At 40.5% G+C, this 22356-nt stretch overlaps 1 protein-coding gene across 1 annotated transcript; it reads left to right on the top strand.

Annotated features, from left to right (window-relative positions):
• Positions 1-4879: 4879 nt before the first annotated feature.
• Positions 4880-8910, top strand: LOC111594124. Its single transcript, XM_023307283.2, has 3 exons — positions 4880-5040; positions 5114-6575; positions 6638-8910. The coding sequence occupies exons 1-3, from the start codon at positions 4982-4984 to the stop codon at positions 8810-8812; spliced, it is 3696 nt and encodes a 1231-aa protein (XP_023163051.2). The 5' UTR covers positions 4880-4981; the 3' UTR covers positions 8813-8910.
• The last annotated feature ends 13446 nt before the right edge of the window (positions 8911-22356 follow it).

Below are 22356 nucleotides of genomic sequence, written 5' to 3'. Positions count from 1 at the left end.
TACAAGTTAAGGATGTTGGCTGGTTCCTGTTCCTTGTTAGGCAACAGTGTAAGCACTGCAACTAGCTCCACTCAACTGTTCAAAGTTTTTTATGTGCCCAACCTGAAAACTAATAACAATAATGCGCAACGTTCATTGAAAAGTGTCTTGTGGCACTCAGCGTTTGATGGCAAACATTTAGCCAGCTTATAAATATTATTTAGCACAAACATTGGCCAACTTGTTGTGCTGGCAGTTTATGCTTAATGAACCGAAAATTCTATCTAACTCTGCAACTGCTGCTGCTGCTGCTGCTGCCGCAAGTTCGCTTGACCAGCAAATCAGAAAATTCTTATCTGTGGCCAACGAGCCACCAAGTGTGAAAGTTAACAGTTGGCTTCAGCACTTTCGCCTTCACTTGATCAGTTAACACTTTAAAGCGCAAAACTTTTGCCGGCCAAATTAAAGTCAAAATGAGCTGCCATAAATTATGCAGCATTTTCTGCCATCATTTTGGTGGCAAGAAAAATGGCTAACAAATGATTGACATGTGCGGCATTTGCAACAACATTTGAACTGTTGCCAGTTGCCAGCTGGCTGTTGGCTGCTGGCAAAGTTAATGCCAGAGCAACGCCCACCCGCAGCGGAAACGCAGCAGCAGCGGAAGTTGCGCTCGTGTGTGTGTCCGTGTGGCTAGAAAAACTTTGGCAAAGTGAAAAACTTGCTGTCAGCATTAGATAAGCGCTTCAAGTTAATAGACTTGTAAAACACACGCTCCACAACACACGCTGACCCCGGACTGGGCTCGACTCGACTTGGTTGCAGCCGAAAGCTGGATTTTTATTTATTTGTTTGTCGTTTGGCATGTGGCGCGTGTCCCAGCCCCGCTGCGGATCACATAAAAAATAGTGAAATAAATAAAAATGTTATACACGCCCCTGCAAAGGGGCAAGGGCGAGGGCGAGGGCAACCCTTAGCCAGTCGCTTATCGGGTCAGAACTAACAATTTAAGTTGTCAACTTGATATGAGCAAGAACAACAACATCAGATACATTTGCCGATTGCCCCTGTCTATAGCTCGTCCAGCGAAACTTTTCTGTTTAACTAGTCTCTCGGTTAATTTGGACATCTGCCCCGACCTCTGGGGTCTCGCTTTGTTTGCCGAAACTCGGCGTCGTCTTGGTCAAAGTTTAGCTCATCAACAAATGACCGCACAACGCGTGTGTTGCATGTGCCTGTGTGCGTGTGCCAATTTGGTTTCAGCTTGATTGACAGGCCACTTCCCTATGGAGACTGGAGACTGGAGTCTGGAGTATGTGTGCGCTGGCTGCTTATCGCCCAACTTTCAAAGTCAATTTCAATTAATCAATTGTCAAGCATTTTGACAGCCGAATTTATAGCTCACTAAACCAGCAGCCCCCGTGCAATTTGGCCCTAACTTTGTGCGATTAGTTCAACTTGTTACAGGCGCCGACTCTTTCAGTTTATAGAATAATTAACTTGCCTAAGAGCACAACATCGTTCAGATGAAAGCACGTTGATTCCAACTGATTGAATTCCCTGCAGACTGCATGTAACAATATGGCTGTCTGTTAAGATATAAATATAACTTGATATCAATATCTTAAAGATATAACTATACCTTAACGTTTTTCACACGTATACCAAATTTATTTTTAATAAAAAGTACTCGACTAGTAAGTACCCGTACAGCTATTGCACGCTTCTAGCGTGCACACACCCATAGACAGACTTGCATGTTGCTGCTGATCTCAGGTATCTTTAGTTAATGGCATCTGCTTTGTCTTCCACCTATTCCTGTCTGTTGCACACAAGTCGCATTTTGAATGAGCTAAAAATATAAAAAAGTTAATTTCATTAAATTATTATGCTTACCTTTGCATTACTCAAAATGCTTCACTCTTTAACAAAATTAAACTTCGATTTGCCCTACATTTAAGTCACAACTTTTCGTTTCAATAGAACACTTTTTATTTACAATTGGCGTGACCAGCAATCAAGACTTTTTAACAATTTCATTTCTCGGTAATTTTCCGTTTCACCATCTTTAGACTTGTATTATACCAATAAATATAATTATGTGTTTTCAATGCACAAATTCTCCTGAAGTTTTTTGGGTTGTTTATCAAAGCCAACTTTGTTTTTAGTGTAATATTTAATATAATATATTAAAATAATATTGCGATGCGTTTGAATGCACAATTTTAAGGTTAAATTAAAATTTGTGTAGAGCAAAACTTTGAACTTTTTTATTTAAAAATTATTTTTTTTCCAAAACAAATTTTTTTTTCTTTAATTTAAAAAATAAGTTTTTAATTATACAAATTTTAAGTATTATTTGCAATTTTTTTTTAAATATATAAACTTAAATTTTGATTTAAAAAAAGAAATAATTCCATAAATAACCTAAAATAATAGTATATATAATGAAAAATAAATAATATAAAATTTTTAAGTGTTTCAAGTTCTTTCGATTTAATCCAAACTTAGGTTTAGCTTTTTTAAGTTATGGCTAACAGAGAACTTTCTAATTAAACTGGTTTGGCTAAGAATTACTTTGCGCCTTGATTTGTACAAGCCTTTTAAATATTTATATTTGATATATAGATGTATAAATATATAGTTGTATAGATATATAGATATACATGACAGGTGAGTCCTGCCAAGTGCTGAGACAAACAGCAAACGTAGTGAATGCCAAGTGCAAGCTTAACACTTCAAATGTAATGTATTTGTTAACAAAAAAAGGCGTAGCGCAAACACACACACAGATAATAGTGCGCAACACCCATAGACTGTGTGTGTGTGTGTCGATTGTTGCTACCATACTGCTGACTGTTGACAATGCCCTGTCATCAGTCTCTCACTTAGTCAGTCAGTCAGTTGGAAGTCTCAGTGTCAGGCAGTCGGTCTGCGTGTTTATGTGCCGTTATTTACAATAGCGCATTTTTTACACATATTTTTTTCAAAGTCAACAACATGATTTTTCGCAGTCTGCGCTGCGACGTGTGCATAAAAGTCAAGCACCCCGCCCAGCCACCCACACAACAACAACAACAATAAGAACAACGCACAACTGCGAAACAACATTTACATTTTAAGTAGTTTTTAAATCGCTGCAGACAAACGTCAGCGTGTTGACAATTTATCATGCGCCCTGGCATGGCGTTACGTGATTCAGTCTGAGATTCAGACTCTCTTTTTGATTGATAGCTCTTGCTTAAAGCCAATAGAGACGCATGCGAGTCGCACCTCGAGATGTGCGCGCTTCACTTTTTTTTTTTATTTTTTTATTATTTTTAATTAATTTATGGAAGCTTATTGATTAATGCATGCGTTTGCACTGGCCAAGTGACCACACGCACACACAGTGGCTGCACTGGCTGCAACGGCCACAAACAACACGAAGCTGAAGTGTGTCGCTTGCAACTGACTGCAGCAGTTCCGAGGCGCCACTTAAAAGTAGAATACTCAATTAGCTGCAGTCTCTGCGGCGTCTGTGCTGACTCTGACGCTGCTGCTGCTGCGGCTCGTTAAGTTGATCAATGCCTTGCGCCAAGTGTCAACATGCAGTCCACTGAATGGCTACACTGGCCAAAAATTTTTTTAAATTCAAATTAATATTGAACTAAGGTTGAGATACAAAAATATCTAATGAGCTACAAGACTGATATATGCCCCAAACCTTAAGCTCAACTTGCGAGCAACCTGTGCGAGAAATCAACTGCTACCTGCTCTTGATCTTCCTAAGGTGATCCATTATCATCACGGCATCATCACTGAACTTGTCCTGGACATCCTTGCAGTGGGTTAGATTTACTTATAGACCATATTCTAGACTGCTGTCCAGGCTTAGCATGAATCAGGCTGCTAGATTTGCAGTGCTACGCCTCATTTCCTTCTCAGCTTAAATATTTATACATTTCTATTAGATAGTATAGATTTCTTATTATATGTTAATTATTTCTCTCAGTGTATGCGTGTGTAAATGAGCTACTTGCATTGCTCACTTTTGAAGCCTGTGCATTAATTATACACTGCATTTTATTGGCATCGAGCAAATGGCCGACGCGTAGCTCCTTTGAGCCTTATCTCACGCAAACACAAGCCTCGAGAGTTAAAGTCGCAAGAACGTGAAAATCGAATTGAATTTTTATTTTGCCAAGAAACTTTGCAGACAACTCGAATGCCGGACATGCCTAATTTGAATGCTCTTTGGCTTTGGGAGTGAAAGTTTTTCCCTTTTCACCGCAGGTGGCCCCAAAAAGTTGCATTTGCTTAAATTTATGAAGTGGAGCGCGTCTGATTTCAATTGTCCATTGGTCGATTGCCGGCCATGGGAGCGGCATCGACATCGGATCAGCAATCGAGTTTTCTCGCTTTCCCCCACCCGGTCTCTGGCCACTTGAAGCGCATTTTCTGCGCCATTTCAATTCTGTGTGTTTTCTTTCCCCTCTATTTCTGTCTGCTCTGTCTCTTTTCTTGCCTTTTGCTTCTCGCTTGGCAGTCGGCATGTTTGATAAATTGTCTGGAAATTACAAATGGACAAGAGGCCAATAGCTTTTAGGCAAACGCCTTTTGCGCTGGGGGAGGCGAGGGCGACGACGCTGACTGGACGAACCAAAACATTTATGGTAATTTCGAATAAATGTGTGGCTGCAGAGGGGCACATTTGTGTAGCAGATTTTAAGGCGCTTCCTGTCTATTTACGCTGATTTATGGCGGGGCGCCATTGTTGACTCTTAATGGCAAATGTCGACAAATTTGTTTTAATGGTCAATGTAATGAATGTTCTGCCTGAATTTTGATTTATATAAGATCCGAGCGACCGTTGACTAAAGCAAGCTTACATGCCTTTGCAATACCTATCAAGGCATCAGTATTGTTATTTTACTTGCCTTGTGCTGTGTGCTAGGCTGTAGGTTTAGAACAGTTTGTCATTTGGTTTCGCAGCCTCCACACCCAAAATTAAATTCTCAAAATGCCAAATGTTCGCAAGTGTAATGAATGTGGTCAAACACACGCTGCCGGTGCCAATGGGTAAGTAACGATTGTGCATCCGTGAATTATGGTACACACACACGCATCTATATATATATGTATATGTATGTAGCACCGTCTATTGTACCGGGCCGCTGCTGCGTTCGGTGCAAATGTCCAATTTGTATAAAGAAAGCAAATACTTTGTCGACATGAGTTGTCGATATTCTCCAGAGCGTATCCTTGCCGACTACCAACTGTTTAGCTCCTGCAAGAAGAACGAGTCATCGGTTAAGCATCTTACAAATTTCGTGGACAATCATTTCGATCAGCCTGGCACCGAGCTGGATTATTGGTGTCCGCCAGACTACCGTTGCGAGCCAAAATTCATCGAGAAAATCAACGATCCCGCTTTGAAGAAGTTTGGCTCGGACTTGAATCGCATTTGGAAACAGCTGGGACGCAGTATGAAGGATTGTGTTAGGACAAGTCCTGCCATGTACTCGCTATTGTATGTGCCGAACCCGTTCATTGTGCCAAGCGGTCGGTTTATTGAGTTCTATTACTGGGACACCTATTGGATTGTGCGAGGTCTGCTATACAGCGGAATGTTTCAGACGGCACGTGGCATGATTGAAAATCTGCTGTATCTTGTCAAACAATTCCAAATGGTGCCCGGCAGCAATCGTGTCTATTATTGGGGTCGTTCGCAGCCCCCATTGCTAATACCCATGGTCAAGGCCTATGTGGAGCTTACCAGGGATGAGCAATTCGCTATTCAGAACCTTCCCGCGCTCGAAGCGGAGATGGAAACATTTTTAAACGACCACTCAGTACAGGTTGAGGGCCGTACCATGTATCAGTATCGCGATAAGTCGACGGGCCCGCGGCCCGAGGCGTATCGTGAGGACGAGGCGATTGGCTCTTGTTTCAGTTGCCCGGAAGAAAAGGAAGAAGTCTACGGGCACATAAAGGCTGCCTGCGAGTCGGGACAGGCCTTTAGCTCTCGCTGGATTGTTTCATCGAGTGGCAACAATGTGGGAACCATGGCCAACATCAAGGCCGGCTGGATAGTGCCAGTCGAGCTTAATTGCATTCTATTTCGCAATTGCAAAACGCTTGCGGAGTTCTATACCCAGGCGGGAGACGAGGAAAAGGCGAAACAACATCGGGCCACAGCCTGCAAGCTGATCAAGGCCATTACTGCAGTACTGTGGAACGAAGAGCGTGGCGTCTGGCTGGACTATGATCTCAAGAATAGAAAGCCGCGTGACTTTTTTACAGTTACGAACCTTTCGCCGCTCTGGCTACACGCATATCCCATAGCAGATGCCGAGAAAATCTCAAGGTCCGTTTTGTGTTATATTGAGGAGAATAAGCTGGACGGCTTTCCGGGCGGCGTTCCGCACACATTGAGCAACACTGGCCAATTGTGGGACTATCCGCATGTATTCCCACCGATGATGCTAATGCTGATCGATGGCCTCAACAATCTGGGCACACCCGAGGCCACCGCTATGTCGAAGCGCTGGACAGAACGTTGGGTGAACTCCAACTACGAGGCCTACACTAAGACGAATTTCATGTATGAAAAGGTAAGTTTACCGTTGCGTCGATAGATCTGTCTCTTTCTTATCAACTTACTCGGCTATTGCAGTACAATTGCGAGGAATCCGGTTCAGGCGTTGGCAGCCCGGATGGTCAGAACCATACGGGCTATGGATGGACAAACGGAGTGCTCATCGAACTGCTGGTCAGGTACGGCTGTGAGCTGAAGGCTGGCGGTGGCGAAAACGAAAATGATAATGACTGCGGCTGCGGCAATGACAATGCGACTGCTGCTCTGCAAGATTGCCCCATAACTAGCGAGGCGTACTTGGAAAGGAAGGCGGCTGCAGATGCCGATGCGTATGCAAAGATGTGTGACGAGGCGAACGACCAATATATGAATTCGATAGCGTGCTGTGGTGCGGCAATGATGGGTCAAGATACCATGAGTTTTGCTACAAGCGAACCTGGCCGGGCTCAGGGTGTAGGAAACAATTACCAAAATTTCCAAAATCCCTACGATCAAAGGGCTGGACAACAGCCTAAGCCATTTTTCGAAGATCCCGGCTGTGCATGTGGAGAAGATTTCCAAGACACCAATCCTGCTCAGTATGCTCCAAATCAAACCGGTCGAGGTGTTCAGCAATATTCTCCTGATCAGCCCTGTAATGAATGTCAACAGGCTGTTCAAGGTGGTCAATATGGTTCATCTCGTCGAGCTAGTGCTCAGAATAATAATGGTCAGGGTGGTCAAGGTGCTCAAGGTGGACAAGATGGTCAAGGTGGACAAGGGGCTTCTGATCAACCGTGTACAGAATGTTATGAAATCGCTCAGAATGGTCAATATAATTCATCTAATGGAAATGCTCAAGGCGCTCTGTACGGTTGTCCTCAAGGTCAAGGTGGGCAAGGAGGTCAAGGTGGTCAGGGAAGTCAAGGCGCTGATCAATCATGTGCAGAATATCAGCAAACCGCTCAAAATGGTCAATATACTTCATCTAATGGTATTGGTGGTCAGTACGGTTGTCGTCAAGGTGGTCGAGGTAGTGATGCTGGTCAAGGTGGTCCAGGTCAGGGTATTCAGCAATTTTCTGCTGGTCCACCATGTGCTCAAAAAGCTCAGAATGATCAGAATAATTGTCCAGGTGGTCGAGGTAGTCAAAGTAGTAGAGGTGGTCAAGGTGGTCAAGCTGGTCAGGGTGGTCAAGGATGTAAAGCAGCTCAGAATAATTGTGGTCAAGCTGGGCAAGGTGGTTATGGTCAATCTGGTCAAGGTGCTCAGAATAATTGTCCTCCAGGTGCGCAAGGTGCTCAGCAACAATCTGCTGATCTACCCTGTTCAAAATGCAAGCAAGCTGCTCAAAGGGCTCAAGGAGCTCAGAATTACTGCCCTCCAGGTGCTCAAGGAGCTCAAGGTGCCCAGCAACAATTTGGTGATCTGCCCTGTTCAAAATGCCAGCAAGCTGCTCAAAGGGCTCAATCTGCTCAAGGAGCTCAGAATAAGTGTCCTCCAGGTGCTCAAGGTGGTCAGCAACAATTTGGTGATCTGCCCTGTTCAAAATGTCAACAAGCTGCTCAGGCTGCTCAGAATAATTGTCCTCAAGGAGGCTCTCCAGGAGGTCAGCAACAATCTTCTGACATACCCTGTTCAAAATGTCAGCCAACTACTAAACCTGCTGAGCCTGCTCAGTCTGCTCGAGCTATACGAATTGCTCAAGGTGGTCTAGGTGGTCCAGCTCCTCCATGTGGTCCGACTCCTTGCAACGGCCAGCCCCAGCAGCCACAGCAGCTACAGCAGCCGGCGCAGCAACAACAGCAATACCAATCAGGTCAGGAGTGTCAGCATTGTCAGCAATACATGCAACTCCAGCAGCCTCAGGAGAAACCTGCAGGGGAACTGCAGGAGATATGTTCATATTGTCAAGCTTGCAAGGATAAAGCACTCGAAGATCAACCCGCAAATGTGATGGAGCCACAGCCGATTATGATTGAAATGAACGAAGTAAATTGTCTATTAGAATTGAGTCCATCCGAACAGGAGGAAATCAAGGCCATGTGTCCATGCGCCTCAAGAGAACTCAAAGATGATGAAGACAATTCAGATTGTGGAGATGACGAAGATTGTATGTGTGCTGCATCACAGCCCAATCCCGTTACAGCGAATAAACTGTTTCCACTTGCCGATGATTCTCCCTGCCCATGGCCAGCAAAAGAAGAGCCTGAAGAGGATTTGGGCTGTGCATGTGACAGGGAAGCCCGTGCGAAGAAGGAGGCATCAGAGTAGCAGAGTATAGCAGAAATTGAAACATTTGACAGCATTATTATTTTATACAAATATTTAATACAAAATTAACAGTTATAATGCATGCAAAATAAACAATAAAAAGCACAGAAGGTAACATTAAATTAGATAATTTCTTCCTTTGCTCTGAGTCATGTCAATCTTTATGTTCATGTCAATATCTTTATGACTAATACACACAGACACACACACGTCCATATGTGAGACATCTTGTGGCGCTTGGCCAAGGACACATTTGCTGAAAAGCGAAAGTCTCGTTTGACACAATTGCCGAACACCACCCCCAACACGAGGAGTGTGTGCGTCCCTGTCAGCTGTGGGAGTGAGCTCATGCTCATGATATTTGCGAACAAATCGTTTATGTGCCACCCCCTCCGCCCACGCGAAAACACGCGTGCCACATTACAACATTTGCTGGCTGTATGAGTTTCCGCCACCGCCTCGCCCGCTTGCGCTGATGCGATTGTAGTGCTCTGATATTATTGAAATGCCATTTTGATTGGCTTTGATGTCTGGGCAAAAGTAACGATTTCATGTTGCTAAATGTTTTATGGCCCAACACACTGGTCGATGCTCTGATGTGATTAAGCGATAAGTAGTCAGCCATGAAACATGTGGCAATGGTTCCTGCTCCTGCTCCTGCTCCGGCTTCTGCTCCCTTCTCATATTGCCAATGTCAATGCCAAAATGTAGCTATGCAACTGCAGCCAGCCAGCCAGCTGCATATGCACACTTAGTTGGCTCTTTTTGTTGTTGTTTAAATATATAAATTTCATACATTGGCGCTAATTTGATTGCATTTTCCAATCGAGCAACACAGCGCATGAAAATGTAAGCCTTTATGCCAGTGCGCTTCTTATCCAATTATATGCACACTCTGTCTCTCTCTCTCTCTGTCTATCCATCTCTCTGTGTCTCTCTACTGGCTATTTGTCAGCGAGTGTGTCAACAGCGCCAGGAGTCGTCATGAAATCGAAACCGTAACCCAAGCCACGTAACCAAGAACCCAAACCGAAATGAAGATGTGGGCAGCAGCAGCTGAAAAGTAACCGCAGTCGAAATGATAAACGTACAAACTGCGCACTTGATGATGAAGAATGTGCACATCATTTCATGAACGGCATGACTGCATATGGCACTCTGAGAGAAGCACAAGCTCAAGCACACACACACCCACACACACACAGATACATTCAGTAGCGCACACTGCAGGGAGGCAGAAAACTTAAGTCTAAAATAGCTACAATTTCAGATTTATGCCAAATATTGTTTGATGACCAAAAATATATATTAAATAAATAAAGTGGAGATTGTACTAATTTACATTAAGAAAAAATATATATAAAAAAACTTGTAAATTTTAAAATATTTATATTATTTAAAAAAAAAATAAATACAAAATAATTATATAAATAAATGTAATAAACCTTAAAAATTTTATATAATTTATTAATATTAAGACTGCTTATTTTTCATTATAAAATATACATATCTTTTTTACAATTTAATCTATGTAATCTATATATTTTTAATATATAATATATATATTCTTTTAGTTTGTTTACTATTAAATTAACTGTAATACAAGTATTCATAATTTTTTTTTACTTAATTTAAAATATAAATATTTAATTTGTAAGATATTTTTCTATAATTGTTTTGTGTTTTAATTAGGTAAAAATGGTTTATGCATCGTAAGTCAGATTATAACTCCCTTGATTAACGATTAAAAAGTTTTTCTGTCTAGGACTGTCTCCCACCTTGGATGTAGTTCTTATCCCTTCTTTGTGCTCTAATTGAGCAATGTTGAAATTTTTCCTCCACAAAACCTTTCTGGCTAAGACACAGACTGTTTTTTAATCATCTTTGTTGTCGTATATTTGATTCAGCTTTTTCGTTCTTCTAGCCACTTTTAGAACGATATATACCTTTTTATATATGACCATTTTATATATCTAAATAATTGAACAAAAAAATTTAAGCTCAACTGAAAGTGAAATGAAAATGATTTACCTTAAGCTACGCCTCTGCATGAAAAGAAGATAGAAATGTGAAATGATAGAAATGCTGTAGCTCATCAGTGTAGCGTCGCCATTGGTTGGTCCTGTCAACGGATATTCGCAGTGGATTATGCATAGTTTTAAAGCACCGCAGCTTTGGCAGTGTTGAACACAAGGCAAACTAACGAGCTGCGCGGAGGAGGCGGTGTCTTTGGACTTGGCTGCGTTTCTAATTAGTGAAGTGCTGGGATCATTTGCATCTTATTGACTAAATTAAGTGGCTCAGTGGAAAAGTTGTGCGACTCAAGAAACTGAAAGCAAATGAATTGAAATGAAATACGCTTTTTGCTAAAATAAATACGTTTGGCGTAGCTTGGCAGCAAAATTGAGAATTGAAAATTGAAAATTTGCATTCACATTTGCCAGTCAGAAGCAGCTTCAAGATATTTCAATTACATGCAGTGCCACATAGACATAGACAACAGTCAGCCAAACCGAGAGACATATAAATAAAATCAAGACAATAGCAAAGGCAACAACTGCAACGAATCTGTCACATGTCAAACTTTGCTATATTTAATTTCCTCTTTGCGAAATTAGTTTTCAGCAAATTTTTCAGCACATTTTTCGTGCTGCTTTCGAACACACACACACACACACGAATGTGAATACATTTATATCACTTCTTTTTCGTATATACTTTTTTTTGCATGTTATTTCGTTTGGGCGCGCAGCTGCAATAATTCATGTTCAGAAACTACAAATTGAGTCATAAACAACTTTTGATTTCGCATATACGGTATGCCGTCTGTCCAACTTTAGCCCCAGCCCTATTCGGTTTCGATGCAAACGAGCCACATTTTTTGCTGCATACTTTGCGGGGTGTTGCCTGGTTGCCCGGGCCTTGACTCATGTTTGGGCCGGAAGTATAACTCGTATTTTGTGTGCCTTTTTAGTTAACCTTTTTAAGCAATGCCAGTGTGCGTGTGTGTGTCTGTGTGTGTGTGTGACTGCACTCATTAAAATCAAAAGCATATAAAAACCGCTTATTTCATAATTTAGCAGCCGCAATTTTAGTTGTGGTTAAGTGTGCACGCAAATAAAATTAAAATAAGTTTAGTTTATTTTTTTTTGTTCCGTTTTACTTTATTTTTATGCGAAATAACTTTTAAAATCGTTTAAAAAGGTATGCAAACAATGTAATGCCTGTTGGCTGCCTGACTGGTGGCTGGCTGACTGGCTGGCCAGCTGTCTGGCTTACTTATGTATTTTATGCTCTATGATTTATTTCGAAATACTCTTTTTCGGGCAGCCAGACACACGAAACCAGGAACCAGGGACAGGCCCAGTTGGGGCAGCTCACCCAAAAAGCTTGCCGCTTAATTTCATTAAACATTTATGAAATAAAGGCACAAGCTGCTGGCGTATTAAAATTTGATAGTCTGCGGTGGTCGCCCTGGCCACTCTCTCACTCTGTGTGGGTGGTTGTATATGCTGGCTACTACGTATGCGTCATTGTTAATGTTGTGCTGTGGTTTAACCAATTTTTACACTCTAAAGAGAGTCCCTAAGACAGATCTGCGCTAGCTTAACTACTGCAATGTCTTTTGCTTCGTCAATATGTCTGTCTGGCCAGAGTATTTAAGAGTCGCTTATATGCTTGATTAAGTCATTTGTATGCAGTGCAGAGTATCTATAATTCTTCATGGCAGTGCTTAACGTGTGCTTGCCTTTATTTTGTTTGTTTGTCGCTGTTTCTTGGCTTTTTATTGTCTTTTGCAGTTTCAGCTGCGTGCACTTTATTTGATGGACTTGTTTATGAGCAATTTCCATTTCCATTTGTTGGCTGCACCTTGCGAATGGCAATTTTTGTGTGATTTTTATTAATGTTTATTGCGCGCGAGCGTTTAATTTGTCCAGCAGGCAGCGGATGTCGATGTCCTGGCTTGCAATGGAATTGCAACTTGAGTTCTGAAAGGACATGGCCAGCCGGCTGGAAATGCAATTTTGCAAATGCGTAACGCGTATTGCCAAGTGCGTGGTGATTGAGTTAAGTCGCTGGCTGGCAAGCCAAGGAGCACGCATTTTTTGGCCAAATTGCATTTTTAATATCATTTGCCGGAGCAGCGCGAGAGGCAGGTGGCGGGTGGCAGGTGGCAGGTGGCAAGTGCTGGGCGTTGGGTTTTGTCATTGTGCATAATGAATGTGCCGCTTGCAAACAATTATTTTTATATGAATTGCAACGTTAACCGTTGCGTTCGTAACTCAGATCAACGGACGGGCGGCGGCTGTGGCAGACAGAAAGCTGCCGCCATTTTGTGCTGTCACTAACGGTAACGGTAACGGTAACGGCAACAGTAAAGGAAATGGTAAAGGCAACGTTAACTGTTGCCGGCAAATGAAAAGTGCGCGCATATTACATACTTCAGCGAACTTACAAGACATTTTGGCATTCTGCAATATTCATAACTGCCAGCGCAGTGAATAAGTAAGCTCGCTCCTCCAATTCACCTGCGATTCGCATTCAGTTCTGAGTACCTGCGGCCATTAAGAACAGCACTACAAAACTTATATTTATTGCCTTGCATTAGGCAACGCAGTTATCTTAAATCAAACTGCATAACAATGATAACAAATTGTGGGCCACTAAAGATGTGAGAGATTTAAGATACGGCTTTAGCCTGGTGGAAATATGTGGTAATTGAGCGGGGAAAATATTTGCAATATTTGTTATTCTCATTAAATTATTATAAAAATCTAACAGAAAAGGTGGTTTGAAATTGTCTTTAACTTTAAACTCTATACAGCTTTTTGAGTGTATTTCAAACTGTGTTTCATCGTAAGACCATAATTAATTAAAGATGGAAGAGCTATAGATGGGCTTTGGGCTAGCTGAAAGAGAAAGATATCAACTTTGTCTAAGGCAGTTACTTTTTAGAAACATAGAATAGTGCACATTAATTATTAAATATATTTTCTATATCTTTTACTACAAACTGGACTGGAAGTAGCATCTGCACTCTCTTGGAGTTAAAATCTGCCTGACTATAAATTTAAAATTTAAATAAAAATAAAAAATAAATTTATTTTCCATATTTTATGTTTCTCAATTGAAACTATATCAAAATTATATATTTTCTTTTTCTTATATGTTTCCCATTTTCCATTCATGAACTGCCTGACTTGAACATATCTACACTTACCAAACAAATCTCCTTTCAATATTTTATATATCTTAATACGAAGTATATCAAAATAATATCTTTTCTATATCAAAGTCTCAGTTTTCATTTCTTCAACATCTCAATTTAAATTACATTAAAATAATATCTTTTCTCTTTCTTTTCTATCTCCCAATTTCTGGCTTATTCTTCATCGATTTCTATTTGAGTTCTGATGGATTCTTCAAACGTTTTGCCCACACACAAATTACTTCAGCCTCTCACTGGCTCTCATTAGATTAGAGTTGATTGTAATCTGCGCCTTGCTATGCCGCCAAGCCTGCCCCGCCCCTGCCCTAGGGCACTGCAAATGCTGACATCTGTGACAGAACCTTTTTTTCTTGGTGGGGCGGAGGTTTGGTCGCATTGATTGTTTTTGCCACTGGTAATTTGAAACTTTAAAATATTTATGATTTATGTAACGTTGAGCGTTAGTTGGGTCTGCGCTTACCCTCGCAAGAAAGCCCAGCCCCGCACTCGTAGCAAATCACAGCCAACCCCTGTCTGTCAGGCTTCGCTTGGGGCTGGGGCAGGGGCTGGAAATTTTTCATTATGAAGCTATGCGGACTAAGAACTACGTCTAATGGAGTCCGAGAGGCGTGGCTGGCGTCATTTTGCATGCACTAGTGTAAGCGGGGGCCGCGAAGAGCGACATAAATATTTGGCACGTGCTGTTGTGGGCAGAGCGCAGGGCGCAGGGCGCAGGGCGTGGGCCAGGGGCAGAGTCAGAGGCAGAGCCAGCGGCAGGGGCAAAGCTGCCGAATTGAGTTGTCAGTTGTGCGAAAAGTTACGTTTTATGAGGGTTGGCAGGCCAGGGGCCTGGCAAAAGTTGCGAAACTTGCATTAAATATTAATAAAAATGTTGCCAAAGGGAGTTGCAGGTGAGTTAAGTGCGTGTGTGTGGCTGTGTGCGTGTGTGCGAGGCTGTGCGTATAATCCCAGGTTGTGGACGTGCTTAATAAATAAGCAGACGCGAAAAATAACCAAGTTCTTGATCTTCCATTATTTTATTTTTCGATATGACGACATTTGATTTGTCAAAGTATTTTGTTGTTCTGCCACTTCGAGAGTTGTATTGATACGAGCGAAAAGGGGTTGGCTTTGCGCCCCCTAGAGTTGCACAGCGAAGCATAACAACCCCCTCGAGTTGGAGTTGAAATGACATCGAAAATATCTCACTAACAATTTATTATCAACCACTTAGGATCAGAATAAGCGATAGTCCATTGAGGCTTATTACATTCTAAAAACGAAATACCGAACGACACTCGACTTTCAGTTTTTCAGTTTCTATACCCTTCGACTCCCCCTCGCAGCCCAATCGCGATTTATGACAAGTGCAACAGTGCTGACAACAACAAAATCAACCCTTAGCAGCGGCTTTTTGGTGTAGAAATTTTTATAGACCGTCAGAATGATATATGCATGCCAATATTATGACAACAACAGCAACGGCAATGGCAGTGGCAATAGCAACTACGGCTGGCAACTGTTGAAATATGCCGCAGGGCTGACAGACCCACAAAACCCACAATAAACACAACGAAAGAGAGAGAGAAAGAAAAAAACGAAACGAAAAATGTGAAAAGCAAATCAGCAACAACAACACAAGCAACTAAAAAGACGATGGGCGTAAAGTTACGCGCGCATATGTAAGTGTCTGACTTCCGTTTCCGCTTGATATGCGACGCTGTTGTTGCTGCTGCGAGGGGATGGCTATGCTTTGGGGTGGGGCTGGGGCCGTGGCAGGAGAAGCTGTTCTGCTTCTGACTGGGGCTATTACATTTTACTTTTCATATTTGCCAGGAATAACCGTGAAATTGTTTTTCTAGTCTATATGTGAGTGTGTGTGTGCGTGTGTGCCAACTACCCCTTTTGTCAATTTCGAGTATCGTCTAGCTGTGTGCGCGGGCGTGTGGTGCTGCACTTCAAACTTTCATCTGCGCCGCCCGAGGGCACGCAGTGATAGACAACATTGGTGTGAGTGGCCAGCGGTAAATGCTATTTAAATATATAAATTTTAATAAGCTCTCGACCTTTGTTTTCTGCTCCACACATACCTAACCCTCCCGTTTGGGTGCTGTAGCTACAGTGAATAAGCGATATGTTGAAACTCACTATGATGACTTTCTATTCGGCAAATTACTAACAATGACAGATGATTGTTAACTGTTATATCACAGTTGTTAACTTTACTTACATATATGCATGTATAGATATATATATAATTTGTATTAAAGTATTTGATTCACCTAGTAAGAATTCCACTTACTTCTCAAATATATTTTAGCTACCTACTCATAACTGTTCCTATCTCTCAGCCAAGCTGGCAGGAATATGTATAAATAATAATTATATCATATTTTTATTATTATTTTAATTTACAAATTAACAAAATGAGAGGAGCTGTTCAAAAATATATAATATATAGTAAAAATAAATAATATATGTAAGTTTTTAAGAATTTTTTAATTTATTAAATTATTAAATTATTATATTTTAAAATAAAATATAAAAATATATTTAAAAAATATTCTTTAAATTAATATATATTTTCTTTATATTACTATACATTCTATATATTGCCTGCATTTTTTATACTTTTATAATAATAATAATAAAAATATGAATCATATAGTTTTTGGGAATTTTTAAGAATTTTATAAAATATTTTTATACATAAATATGTTATAAATATTTAAAAAATTTCAACATTTTTGAAAAAACTTTTGCAATAGTTAAAAATAAATTATATACTTTATTAAAAAACCAAAACAGATTTTTCGCCAAAGAAATTCATGCATATTAATCGCTTTTATTTCACTGAATTTCAACTAAACTTATTTAACTACAAGAATCTACTTGGACTCGGATCTACTGTAAGCAAGTCAGAAACAAATATTGAATTCTATGCAAATGAGAGCAGGAGTGGGCGAGTGTAGGTGTTATTTGGCTGGCTAGCAGCGATGCAGTGGACCAAAAAATCAAATACAAATCTCGTCTTTCATATACAATTAAACTCAATTAAATCCGCATATTTAAGCTGCAAATTGCAGCGGCGTCTGTAACGGCCAGACTAACACTCTAGGTCTAAGCTCAATTCCCTGGAGTAAGTGCATTGCCAGATAAACAAGGGTAAGACTCTAAAGCTGGCCAAGTTACGGCGAAGCCAGCGAACTTGAACCGCAATTTTTTGGCAATGCCCGCACTAAGACATTACTTTTACCTTTTTTTTTGGCTACTTTTGCTACCGCAACCCTCATGAATATGTAAGCAAGTCGCAGCCGTAGCGGCAAACGGGGGTTGACGGACCTGGTCTGGACCGATGAGCGAGGTGGAGTGAAAGCCACAAAGCGCCAGGTAACATGGCAAAGGCAGCGCCTGTGCAGTCGCAGAACACAACAGACAAACATCAATAAACAAGAACCGTCGCGTAAATAATGCAACAGCAGAGGGTAGACTGGGCAGAGTTGTCTCACGACTTGACTTGCCCAAGAGGCACGCACGGCGCAACATCAAAAGCAGACGACAGATAGAGTCCTCTGTTTAGAGTAAACGTGCCACCAGACAGTCGCTTAACCAGACACACACACAAACACACACAGTCAGGCAGACAGCTAGACTTCTCCCTTGTGCATTAACAGCCCCATATAAACATATATCTATCTATCTATCTATCTGTATATAGGATACACTTATGTATAGACACATTTAAGTAGTTCCGACTGCAATTGTCTTTGCAGCTCATGCATTTTACATTTTTAATAGATTGGCTCGAATTAATAACACGCACAGCAGGGTGTTCCCGGTCAGGATATTAGTTTGCTCAATGTGGGTCCCGCTGGACTCAGGGGATGCATAACGCACAGTGGTTTACGGTACAACGCGTGCCATCATCCCGAATGGGGCACAAAATCAAATCACTGACCCAGCTCGGCGGCCGTGCGTGCAATTAGCTAAAATGCCGGCGTTACCGGCTAAATCTACAGCCATTTCAATTTGCGGGTCAGAAAACTTTGCCAAGCATCAACAGAAACAACAACAACAACAATGATGATGCTGCTGCTGCAACTGCCAAAAAACTTTGCAGTGGCAAAAGAGCCACAAAAACAACGACTGCAAAGTGCGGACAGCTCGAGGAAAAAAATGAAAGTATAAAGAATAATAAAAATGGGTAAGCAGAAAGAGTCGAATACTTCATACTCTGCTGACATTTTGTTGCGGTCTGTCTTAAGTATCAATAAATAAATGATTATTAATAACATAGTATTTACAGTCAATGCAAAAAAAAAAAAAACAAATAATAAATCGCTTTCATCTTAATATTTGCCTTTTATATTATTTTATAAAAATTATATACTTTATATTGTATATTTTATAAATATTTATATTTATATTTAATATTTTAATTTTTATTATTTTGACTAACAATTTCATAGTACTCACCGTTAGAGTATCTCAAGCTAAAGAAAAGCTGAGCGAACTGAAGGCAGAGGCAAAGTCGAAAGCGGGCAGGCAGACAGGCAAAATATGCTTCAAGTGGCAAAGTTTGTGCTGAAGACATTAATTTGAGCCTGGATGATATTCAATTTAGGCACTCCGCAGAGACTTGTGGCACTACTAACCCACCACACATACAACACAACGTGCAACAGCGGCAACAATGGCCTGTAACTGTAAACTGTAAAATATGACCAAAATGGTCAAACTTGCCAAGATATACATACAGTATATATCTTTATAAATATATATGTACACTCTGTGTATGAGTAGCTCGGTGACAGTGTTGGTTAAAAATGTTGGCCTGCCCGAAACAGGGAAAAAAGAATAGGGAAATGTATTTTTTGGCACAACTTTTTACATGCACTTGCTGTGGCTTGTTTGTGTTGGTGTTGGTGCTGGTGCTCGGGCTCCATGCTTGGCTCTGGTCAACTTTCCATGCTTGAGCGTCGTTTTATTAAGTTGACAACACTTGCGCAAGAAAAGCAGCCTGTCCATGCCTACAATTGGGGTCAGGCCGAAAGAAAAAACATTTTATATAACTTTTTCTTTGACGCTTCACAAAACATGCGGCTGCTCCTGCTGGTGCCTCCTGCTGCTGCCGTGTGCCCACTGCCTCCTTTAATATAGTTATTTTAAAGTTTTTCGTTTAATTTTCAATTTGCTGTGGGCGACATTTTAAAATTCCTCCTACGAGTGTAGGCAGGCCAGCTGTGGCCTTGTTTTAATGTGTACCAACTTCTTTTTGTTATTGTTTTATTATTATTATTATATATTTTATTTTACTTTTTTTTTGTTTTGCGGCCAAATTGCTTTTGTATACGCCATGGCCAACACGTGTATGTGTGTATGCATATTTTATATTTTCATTTGCACTCGTATTTTTGTTAACAAGCAATTTATGCATTTTCAATTTTAGCCTATTTATTTATTTTGCCAGCCTGCTGTTTGCACTGTCAACAATTCTCAGTATAGCACACATTTGGGCATATATGTAGCCATATATATATATAGAGTAGTTGAAAATTGTTCGGGAATAAAGTCGTGTGTCATGCGTGCGAAATGAGAAAAGTTTTCTCTTTTTTTTGTATTGTTTTTCCGGCTCGACCACGAGTCGGACTACATATAATAACAATAATAATTTGCGCTTGCTTTAACTATAACATAGTGTGATGATTATTGTTATTAGTATTATTGTTATTGTTGTTGCTACTTTTGTGTGTGTTTTTATTTTTGGCTGGGGTCTGAGAGGCTTTTGAAGAGCTGTTTGTGTTTCTTGCGGCCGGTCAATATTTTTCTAGGCACAGCACAACATTTGCGCTCCGTGCATGAAGTGTTTACAGTGTCCGGTGCATTGTTTGTTTGCACTCAGTGTACACTAAACTTAAGCAATGGCACCAAAGAAAAATATAATCAACTCACGCGCACTTGAAGAAAAAACTTATTAAGTTGAAGCAATTCAAGTATTTTGTCTATTTTGATAACAATTTTGAAGGGGGCCTTAATTGAGATTGATTTAAAGTGCTTGAATAATTGTAATAATTGAAATTAAGGCATAAGAGTTAAGTTTTATTTAAATTAAAATTTTCTCTAAATTGTATAAACTAATCTTTGCTTTTGGTTTTATTTTTGTAAATATATTCATGTACGGAATAACTTTAAGTTAAATGCAAATAAGTTCAAGTCACTGAATACTTACTTTATTTGTCTGCAACTACGCTTGTCATGCTGACTTCTACACATGTTTGTGTATAAAAATATGTATGCAAATTGCAGAGCTCCCGTAGCATAGGCAACCGCACTAGTCCAACTCTGTTCCAATTCTAAACTAAACTAAACTTTAATACGAAGCCAGCAAGATCAAGCCGATGCGCTGAGAGAACAAACGAAAGAGAGCAGCGCAAAGGCGCGCGAACGATCGCAGTCGCTTTACACTCACTTACAACTCTCTTGAGTTAAGCTGCTGAGTTAAAAATTTGAGTGCGTTAAGGGCTTGGCGTTGTCTCAGAGCAGGTAATCATCGGAGCGTGTGAGGACGAACAATTTGTGAGCGCTTGTCGTGAGGCGATTGAGTCGCAAAATTTCGACAGTTCGCAGCAGAGAGTTCATTATTAATTATTTTAATATATTTTTTTATATTGAATATTTCAATAGCTAAATGTTAGCAATAAATTAAACACTTATTAAAATATAGTTGACTGATATATAGCATTATTTTTGTTTGTTGAATCGAAATTATTTCTATATTACTTACTTTATACACAAATTACTTAAACTATATTTCAAGCATAGCTAAGATTATTAACAAATTTACTTAGTCCTAATCCTAATCCTTAGTCCTTAAGAACTTTTGCCATAAAACGCAATTCTTTGACTACTTCTACTCTAGCTATAATTTCTTTTCTTTCTGTTTCTCTCAGTGTATGCCACAAATCATCAACAAATATTAATCAAACTTAAATATTAATTAAGAGCTTGTATAAAACCGAACAACTTCGAGTTTCTTTATGAACTGTTTGTATTTAATTTAAAGCCAACTCTAATTGAAGTCAGTTCAATTGCCTGAATGCTTTCAATTTAGTCAAATTCTCTTTAATTAAAAAGAACGCTGTTAAGTAGCTGAAATTTAGGTACAGACTTGCCAGACTGCTAGACTCAGTCATTTCAGTTTTTCTTTAGGGTTTCTGGCCGTATCGCAAAAGGATTTTAACTCGCCCAGACGACACACAACTGAGGCTATAAATTGTCAGCTTTTGTGTACACAAAACTGCTTATACTTACCAATAGGCGAGTGTGTGTGTGTGTGGGTGTGTGCGAGTGTGTGTGCACATACATCTCTGGCTGCTTGGGTAAAACGTAGCGCACTAGCGACCTGGTCCCAGCTGCGTGGCGAACTTATGGCATCGATAAAGTAATGAATTACCAGTTTTGTTGTGGCCCTCAGCCTGTGCAGGCGCAACGTAAAAATAGTATAACTATAAATTGTATTTGTATTTTATTATTGCGTCTGAGCATTGTTGTTGCCATGAGTATTGTCAAACATTGCCTCTGATTACGCTGTCAATAAGCTGGGAAAATATGATTGCCAAGCCAAGCTGTGTGCCTGTCTGTGTGTGTGTGTGTGCCCTGTTGCTTTGTCGCCAATGTGTATGGGGTGTTGTTGGCCATGTTAGAATTATGCTCGTCATGGCGGCACTTCCGTGCCCAAAGGCTGTTTGCCTATTGTTGTGGGTTGTCGAGCAGCAACCGAATTCCGTGCAGACTCGCAGCAACAGCAGCAGCAGAAGATGGCAAGGTGGGCTTGGGCTGGCATTTATTGGTACTGGGCCGCCCGTAGCTGTCGGGCCTGTCGGACTGTCTTCGTGTTTTTTAAGTTATTGCATGGGGAATCGGACGTAAACTAAACAAACGTGGCCAGGATGCCATCCTTGCACGCTGCTGAGCATAATAACAAATGGAGCATTGGCGTTGTCTCACTTCCCATTGTTGTTGTTGTTGCTGGTTTGCGACAATCTCGCTGGCTGGCGAAGGCTGTTCTATCGCAAAAATCCCCAGATCCCTTATGTAATTTTTAGATTTCCTGCTGCTCATTGGTTTTGGGCTACGCTTCACAGTATATATATTCATAGATACGTATATCTATTGCTTTTCTCCTCTGTTATTTCTTTATAAATGGTTTGCTTTATGCAGCCATAAAAAATGAATTAAACCTGTTGCCTGTCATTTGCAATATACAAATTGAAGCTGAAATGGCAACAGAAACAGCTACTGAAAGTTGAAAGCTAAAAGCTGTAATTCTGCCTGT

The sequence above is a fragment of the Drosophila hydei genome, unplaced genomic scaffold, assembly GCF_003285905.1.
Source record: "Drosophila hydei strain 15085-1641.00,03,60 unplaced genomic scaffold, DhydRS2 tig00008134-arrow-pilon, whole genome shotgun sequence".
NCBI classification, from domain to species: Eukaryota; Metazoa; Arthropoda; class Insecta; order Diptera; family Drosophilidae; genus Drosophila; species Drosophila hydei.
This window is presented reverse-complemented; position numbering and strand designations above follow the sequence as displayed.

Bases quoted from the DNA above. Each gene is read 5' to 3' on its own strand.
- LOC111594124 (XM_023307283.2), top strand. From the start codon at position 4,982: ATGCCAAATGTTCGCAAGTGTAATGAATGTGGTCAAACACACGCTGCC. The intron at 5,041-5,113 runs GTAAGTAACGAT...ATATGTATGTAG, and splicing joins CACGCTGCCGGTGCCAATGG to CACCGTCTATTGTACCGGGC. The intron at 6,576-6,637 runs GTAAGTTTACCG...CGGCTATTGCAG, and splicing joins CGAATTTCATGTATGAAAAG to TACAATTGCGAGGAATCCGG.